This window comes from Palaemon carinicauda, chromosome 24 (assembly GCF_036898095.1).
Source record: "Palaemon carinicauda isolate YSFRI2023 chromosome 24, ASM3689809v2, whole genome shotgun sequence".
Classification (NCBI taxonomy): Eukaryota; Metazoa; Arthropoda; class Malacostraca; order Decapoda; family Palaemonidae; genus Palaemon; species Palaemon carinicauda.
This window is the reverse complement of record NC_090748.1, coordinates 55,030,784-55,039,695: the sequence shown is the minus strand read 5'-3', so window position 1 is coordinate 55,039,695 and position 8,912 is coordinate 55,030,784. Positions and strand designations below refer to the sequence as shown.

The 8,912-nt window shown below is 33.2% G+C and overlaps 2 protein-coding genes across 4 annotated transcripts in view; one reads left to right on the top strand and one right to left on the bottom strand.

The window, feature by feature from the left end:
* Positions 1-621: 621 nt before the first annotated feature.
* LOC137618386 (craniofacial development protein 2-like) lies at positions 622-1,386 on the top strand. The gene is made up of 2 exons (XM_068348553.1): positions 622-718; positions 833-1,386. Exons 1-2 carry the CDS (start codon positions 622-624, stop codon positions 1,384-1,386), a joined length of 651 nt encoding a protein of 216 aa, XP_068204654.1.
* Positions 1,387-6,586: 5,200 nt separating this feature from the next.
* Positions 6,587-8,912, bottom strand: part of LOC137617852 (uncharacterized) — a 127,272-nt gene continuing 124,946 nt past the window's right edge. For all 3 annotated transcript variants that reach the window (XM_068347802.1, XM_068347803.1, XM_068347804.1), the window contains one exon: positions 6,587-8,429. In XM_068347802.1, coding sequence (XP_068203903.1) covers positions 8,276-8,429 — 154 coding nt within the window. In that variant the 3' untranslated portion in view covers positions 6,587-8,275. The remainder of the gene's footprint in view (positions 8,430-8,912) is intronic.

Here is an 8,912-nt window from a genome sequence, read left to right as displayed (position 1 = left end):
CTCCAGGCATATTGCCGCCCGAAGCTCATGCACCTAAAGCATATGAATGGAATCTATTGGAGATAAAAAAAAGGGAGAAAAAAAATCTCGACAATCACGCGCACACTGAAATAAAATGAAGTTTTACCTCGCCGTTATCACTAAACCTTAAATGACAGTCTGTAACTTCAAAATTGTGTATTAGTGAATTATATGACACGTTAGGTCTTAAATACGAAAATATCAACAATCAAACGAACACTGAAATGAAATAAAATTTCATCTCGCCTTTATCACAAAACCTCAAATTACAGTCTGTGACATTTAACGTGTCATATAATTCACTAATGCACAATATTTGGTCTTAAATACAAAATTAAACTACTTTTCCTACTGCTACGAAACCAGCAATAAATGCATGATACATATTTGCGATGTCACATGAATTATTTATCATTCTGATGAGGGGGTAACTTGAAAACAGAGGGGGTAACTTGAAACCGGTTTCAAACTCCCCCCCCCCGGTAATCTGAAACCGGTTTCAAGTTACCGGGGGGTAGTTTGAAACTGGGGGTAACTTGAATCTCCTGGTTTATAAATACTAAAGAAAAATTTAAAATTGGTAATTGGAACGTTAGAACCATGAATCAGATTGGGAAGTTACAGCAAGTGGAGAGTGAATTTATGAAATGTAATTTGGATATCTTAGCTCTGAGTGAAACACGTTGTAAGGGGATTGGTAAGAACAGATTGAGTTGGAAGAGAAAGGGTAGGAATGATGATGACACCAAGAGCAGAAAAGGTATTAACCAAGCAAAGTTCGAATTAAAGTAGTGCAATATAAATATTACAGTTTTCTATGCGCCAACAAATGCTTCCCATGAAGAACGGAAAGATACATACAATGAAGAACTGCAGATTGTAATAGATGAGATTCCAGATAGAGATATGAAAATTGTGATTGGCGACTTCAATTCTAATGTTAGAAGGAATAATCAAGGGATAGAGAATGTGATGGGTGTCGAGGATCTTGGCGAAGGTGTAAATGAGAATGGAGCTCATTTCATAAGTTTCTGTTCAGCAAACAATCTTGTCATTGGAGGTTCTCTTTTTCAGCACAAGGACATCCACAAATATACATGGATTTCACCACGAGGCAATTACAAAAATAGAATAGATCACATTGGCATTAATAAAGAGATAAGGAGGACTCAGAGAAATGTAAGAAGCTATACAGTTGCAGATATTGATAGCAATCACCAGCTCCTCATTGCCACACTGAAATTAAAACAGAAAGCACCAAGTAGAAATGTAGATAGAATACCTAGGTTTGATACAACTAAGCTTTTAGAAGAAAAGCACAGAGAAACATTTGCTATCGAATGTAGAATCGATTTTCAGTCTTAGAGACTTTAAGAGACGAAGAGCAGACAGTTAACAATGAATGGTGTGATATTAAGAACATTTGTCAGTCAGTTGGTAGTGAAGTCTTAGGACGCGCATTACAAGGAGGAAGTCATGGATATCAAACGATACTTGGGATACTATGAAAAGGAGCTAAACACAGAATTGATTGTTAAAAGTTTTCAAGGAAGTAATGAAAATTGCAATGTAAAGCATGCTAAGTATTCCAGTATTGATAGTGAGGTTAAAAGAAAAGCCAGGAATGACTGGAGAGAATATTTAGACAGTAAAGCTGATGAGGATAACAAAGCAATGAATTCAGGGAACGGCTATGGTGTAAGAATTGCTCATAGAATTATCAATTAAATCTCGACTGGGCAAAGAAGAAGACGCATATATCCAGCAAAAAGAGAGATGAATCTATTTTAACAACAGAAGAGGAAGAAATACAATGTTAGATGGGACACTTTAGTGAGGTTATAAATAGGAGATACGAAAGGAATAATTTGATTGATATTCCTGTAGCTGGGGAAGACCTTGATGTGCCCATGAATTAATTCAGTGTGTTTTAAGTCGAAGTTATCATTAAAAACTTAAGATGGAAAGCCCTTGGATACGATGGAATAACTGCCGAGATGATACTGGCCGAAAATGAAGGGACTCCCTGAATACTTACAAGATCTTTTTGTAGAATGTGGCATAAAGAGACAAAAACTAGTGAATGGGAGTTAGGAGTGTTGGTGAAAATGGCAAAAAAAAAAAAAAAAAAAAGAAAAAAAAAAAAATAAGGGGACCTGACTGATTGCAATAATTACAGAGGCATAACACGTCAGTTGCTATGAAAATATATATTATGCTTATTCAAAAAAAGACTCGAGAGAAAGATTGATGCAAAGCTAAGAGATGAACAAGCAGGATTTAGAAAAGGGAGAAGTGGTACCGACCAAATTTCCATTTTGAGACATGTTATACAGTAATGCGTAGAACATCGAAATCCACTTTTGATGGCATTTGTGAACTATGAAGAGGCGTTTAATAGTGTACACCAAGCTATTTTGTGGAGATTCCTGCGTTATTATGGAATTTCTCTTAAATATGTGAATTTGATTTAGTCTGTTCATGAGCATAGCAAGTGAAAAGTTAATTTTGATTGAGTCTTATTAAATGAATTTTCAGTGAACAGCGGAGTACTCCAAGGGAATGTGTCATCTATATTGTTTCTCCTCCAATTGGATTTTGTATTGCGTAGAACAGTTGGAGATGGTGGAGAAGGATTGGACTGGATTGGTGATAGAAAATTAGCAGACCTAGAATATGCTTATGATGCTGTCCTTGTTAGCAGAACGCCAGAGGATTTGCAATGCTTGCTTACCCGAATGCATGAATTATCAAAAGAGGTTAGGGTCAAGGTAAATAGAAGAAAGATAGAGATGATAAGAACGGAGTATGCAATGGAAGATGAAATATCATTAGAAGGAAAAAGGATTAATGAGGTAAAATCATATGAGTATTTAGGAACTATGATCTCCAATACAGGGTCTTTAGAATTAGAGCTTAGTGAAAGATTGATAAAAAGTAAATCACACAATGACAAGGTTAAGTAAAATTTGACAATCAAACACTTGAAATCACATGTAAAAATCAGACTATATATCAGTTTAGTGAGATCAGTGTTACTGTATGGACAGGAGTCATGGTATGATTATGAAACAATCTCCAAATGCTTTAGTAGATTTGAGAACAAAGCCATCAGAAGGAAATTGGGCAGGACAGGATTAGAAATGAAACTATAAGAGAGATTACTCGCGTACCATATGTGGATGAGATCATGATGAAGGGTAGATGGTTTGGGCATGCTCTTTGCACTCATCAAGAGAGATTAGTTCACCAAAAGTTCAGCTGGGCTCCACAAAGCACTAAAAGAGTTGGAAGACCCAGGCCTACATGGCTGAAGACTATGAAGCGCGAAGTAGGAGTTGATGAATGGAGAAGTATTGAAGATACAGACGACTGGTGAAATCTAATCGAGGCCCTTTGCGTCAATAGGCGTAGGAGGCGATGATTATGATTACAGTCTCTATGATTTTGTTTAGCTCAAAGAAAAGAGAGAATGTAATAGATCGTTTGAATGCTAAATATACAAATATTTTTGTATATCTCCCAAACTGGTGAATTCTCATATAGATACATAAAAGTACCACAAAAGAGCTGAAGAATTTTTTTTTTTTCAATTTTGGTACTAAAACTTGAAAATATAGGCTTCAAAGTACTCAAAACCATTGTTAACATACCTTTGAAAATAATCAGGTATAAACTCAGTATATAATCTTGTATCATTTATTTACTTGAGAACTGTTCTCTTGAAACTCAATTAAGCAGCGGAAAGAAAATAACTTTTTGTGATTCACGTTTATGCTTTATTTTTCCTTTATCTTTTCTATTTTTATTTATCATTTTCCATCATTTATTTCAGCTACCCATCTTTCAGTTTTACTTGTTCTCCAATACGCAGCCATTCCAATATGATGACCAGCCATGAGGATTCCTGAATTTTCCCTTAGAATGGCTAAGCCTCTGGTACCCATCGATAACATTTCCAACATCCTGTTCTCATGCACTAAATCTATTCTTCCCCCTTCAATGTTGAATAATTTACCCTTCATCTCACATTAACATCCTTTGATGCAAGTGACGTCACGTATGTATATTTTCAACGGTAATAACTTTGATGTCCGTTTAAAGTATTTTATGATTTTCCTGTTTCCTTAAGTATAGTACTCTAAGATGAATTATTTTCAAATCATGTGTGTAAATTGTAAATTAGAACTTATACCTATTCTATTCTATTCTATCTTGATATTTTATAGAAATATTGCGTAAATTCGGTTTGATTTGCTCTATAACAGAGAGAATACTAAAGGAATTGATGTAAATTCTTCTAGGCCGTCTTTTTGTTGCAAAGATTAAAATTCGGTGATCAATATTCCCAGAATCAAAGTACAAAAACCCTTTGCCATTTGACAACTTTGTTAATCCTTTCTGTAAATTTATATCTTTTCGATGTCGTGGAAAAACAGGTTCATTCTGAATCTAATGTTTCTCAATGTTATTTTCATGCAGTCATTGTTTGGAATTTTACCAATTACTACTTAACTGCATTCTCCAGGGACATCAGACAACATTGCATGAGACGACTAAGTTGCATTTTTAGCCTTTTCACGAATTTTCTCACAGACTTATGATGCATCGATACTAGCTGCATTAGCAGCATAATTATGCTTGCAATTAAAGTGGGCATGGACCTCTTTGAAGAGAATAGAAGAGCCAACCTGTTAGCTAAACGACAGTAACTATAGCAGAAAGATCAAATCGACCACAACCACATCCCACGATTCAGTATGATCAATGCCCTCGATTATTCATGACACGAATTGGTCCTATGACTCATAAGAAGGCTCACCACCTTAACAATAATTAACCTGTCATGACAATCTCGTCTATTCAACCTTCGATTGGGACTGAAAACTATGATATTCGGATACGAGTAAATACCGACGACGACGACATATATGTGTTACCGGAAATATGCGAAATCCGTTATTGTGCATAATTCCTAGTAAATTTGCATACTGACACAGATACTTTAATTAATATGCATAACAAAAAAAAAAAAAGAAAAAAAAATCAGCAAATATACACGATTAATAAAATCTTAGGGATTGTGTAAAATTACTTCTATAAACGTGGTTATTATGCGAAATAACTGTTACTGACTTAATTTACGTTATAGCTCTACACAATTGGATGGGAACGGCATTATGATTTTAGATAAGTTGTATCTTTCTTTTGGTCGAAACAAGTAATCGTAACTTGAAGCAATGGAAGAAAGGAATCATTGCTTCTATTCGTCTCTCGTGAAGAATGAAAAAGGAAAAAAAAAGGAAAGCAAAACATGTGGCTTGATGCAGAGAGGAATACATGATTCTCAAATATATAATTGAACTTGAATTGGACAGTGTTAAAAAGACAGCAAAGGATTATCGTCTCCTTAAAAAGTATTACCTAATTAAAACAATAGTTTAGGGCACAGCAGTGTAAAAGGGCAAGTGCCTTCGTTGCATTTGTACCAACGACTTATTTGGAACATTCTATATAAAGAGACAAATGAAAAATTTAGAAAAAAATTGTGAAATGTGACTGTTAAAAGAAAATACTAATAATGAAAAGGTGTAAAAATAGAAACATTAGTTTAGTATTTAAAAAGGAAATGCGAACATGCGAACAGACGGGTGACTGCAGCAAATAGATGGTTTCCGCAGGTCTTAACCTTTTGGCAATATAGTGTATAGGTACACGTCAATCATTTTGGGAATTATGACATTTTAGTGGACCTTTTTTTCAGTGATTTCGCAAAATGACAGCGTTTCTAACCATTATTTTGCAAAATAACTAAAATTTTAGGAAATATGCATATTTACTGGAACTTTTCAGATTATGCATATTAACTGAAGTATTCGTTAGTCTGCAAATTTTCTAGGAATTTTACATAATAATGGATTTCGCATATATACATATATACTGTATATATATATATATATATATATATATATATATATATATATATATATGTATATATATATATATATATATATATATATATATATATATATATATATATATATATATATATACACACAAAGACACACACACACACACACAACACACACACACACACACATATATATATATATATATATATATATATATATGTGTGTGTGTGTGTGTGTGTGTTGTATATATATATATATATATATATATATATATATATATATATATATATATATATATACACAAGCACACACACACACACATATATATATATATATATATATATATATATATATATATAATATATATATATATATATATATATGTATATATATATATATATACATATATATATATATATATATATATATATATATATATATATATATATATATATATATTCCAAATTTAACCGATTACCGTTGGGCAACTCTCCGGGTATCTGGACAAACTCTGATTCATTTTGATAACAAAAGTTATAGAGATGATGAATTGTTTAAACGCGTACCATATGTAAGCCATATGAATATCTCGTGTATAAATAAAAGAAAAGAAAAGACGTTAGTACAGATATTTTTTATTACAAAACGCTTGATTGCACACGGACCTGGCGGTAACTTGAAATGGGTGTGAAATTAAAGGAACTTTAACATGATATTCTTCGCTGTCTTTCAACAGTGAAGAAATTATAACTGATTTGGAACTTTTCAAGAGTATGAACAATATTTAATCAGGTGAGGGAATATATACAAAATCTCAGTACATGTTGATGATACTGTATCTGTTCACAAAGAGCAGATCATTTGTATGAAGAGAGCCATAAGTCTAAAAAGCAAAGAATGATTGCTAGTGAGGTCTCAATACACGAAAGTGACGTGCAAAAGGCGAGTTCTTTTAAGTGTTTAAGTGAAAACAATTCAGTTTATTTGATGGCAATCTGTCAATATTATCAGCAATGATATTCTTGATATTTTTGAAACCAATACTATTCTTTTTACTACTTTCAAAAGACAAGAACAAACAGTCTATGGTGAAGGCTAAATTTAATATATTGCCACTTTCAAAGAATTTAGCAAATGAATCGAAAGAAATTCTTTCAACAATAAACACATTAATGATTGTATATCCTGAAGTTTTTTATTTCCTTTTCATACTGCCAATACATCAGCCACATTCCGAACAGGATACTTGAGAATAACCTTATCTAACTTAAGTTACTAGTAGATAATCAATCAACATTGCTCATTCTTTACATTGCTCGAGAGACTAAATTAAAACAACGGAAGCCAGTCAATTAGTAAATTCTACAGACAGAGCTATAATATAACAAAAATGGTATTAAGTATAATATATTACAGAAGTGGAAAAAACATAACATAATGCGTACAGTAAAAAAAAAAAAAAGAGCAGAAGTAAGGTATAGTAACAATGCATTAAATATTTACAAAATATTGTACTATGCAGCTATACACCCAATCTTATATGTTGGATATAGAGCAGCGGTTCATCAACAAAAAGGCTCTAAAAAGTTTAGGAACTTGAAGAAATGTAGTCAACTCTAGTTTATGAGAACGCATGGGAAAACTGTGACATTAGTATTATAGTTTATGCAGCATATACAACACTCCAGACATACGTTTCCTTTGACATCTGTTCACATGCATGTAATCTCATTAACAAGCGAACTTCAGAATCCTTTGCAGATAATTATTTCTTTGGAATTTCAACTATCAGAGCTATATTTTTGTTCAAACATATTCCCAAAACTTAAGTTTTAGTGAGAAACAAAAAGGGAAACATGCAATTGTTATACTTTTACTTTCTAAGTACTAACAACAAATACAGACAAACAAACCACATAAATGAACCAGCAACAATGGACTAGCCTTGTACACATGGAATTCGTTGGTGAAAATAAATGGGTGAAAATGAATGAGACTGAAAAATCCACCAGGAAATTATTTTCAAAGTTATTGGGGTAGAAAGAGTTCTCAAAGTTTAAATAAATAAATAAGACAGGTATTGTTTACCTCATGAGGCATCCAGGACTACAGGGTTCTACATATCCTCAATGCAGAGCGAAAAACATATTACCTTTGTAACCAACGCAAACTCAAAATATTTTCCTTTGGTTCCGTAACACACGTCATAATTACAACCACGTATGAACCTCCAAGTCAGTCATCTTTCCCAGAGATGAATTACCAAAGTCTGTCTTTTTTAGTGACAAACCTATATAAAATAAAGATGAAATTAAATCTAACATAATCTTAGGTATAGCCTACTACCGTGGCCCTGATGACGAATGAGAGACCTGAGCCGTATCCACCCCACTCCCACCACAGCTGAAAAGCCCACAGTTATGGTTACGGACGGCTGACATGACGTCATCAGCTGTTTTTTTCAATGCTGATTCTTCTGCACTGCCTCTGTTCAATCTGAAAAGGAAAGGTAATCATCACAATAAGTTTATGAACCTGTAGAAAGTCTTATTTTAGAGCATTTGACATGATTAGTAGAATTTCAGATGGCCAACAGTGTGTTTTGTATTGAATCAAATTTAATTTTTCTTAGTTAATTCTTATCTTTCTAGGAGTGATTGTATCCAAAAACAATTCTGGACTAAAGCAACAGTACTCCATGTGGATTCTCTTATGGTATGATAGACTACACTCCTAGAAGTACTCATGTTCATAATGAACGATGACCACGTACTTATATGGATGAAACTCTTAGTTTAGTGAGCTATGTACATGAAGGATTTCCTGTCGTGAATAATTCAGCCATTCATATTTGTTGATAGTTAGCCTTTGACTTGTTAAGGCAGTGTAACTGACTTCCATGAGGATAAACTGTATTAAATCTATCTATGCTTCTGCGGTCACTTTCAATAAGTTGTTTTGGCTAATAAATCAGATCTC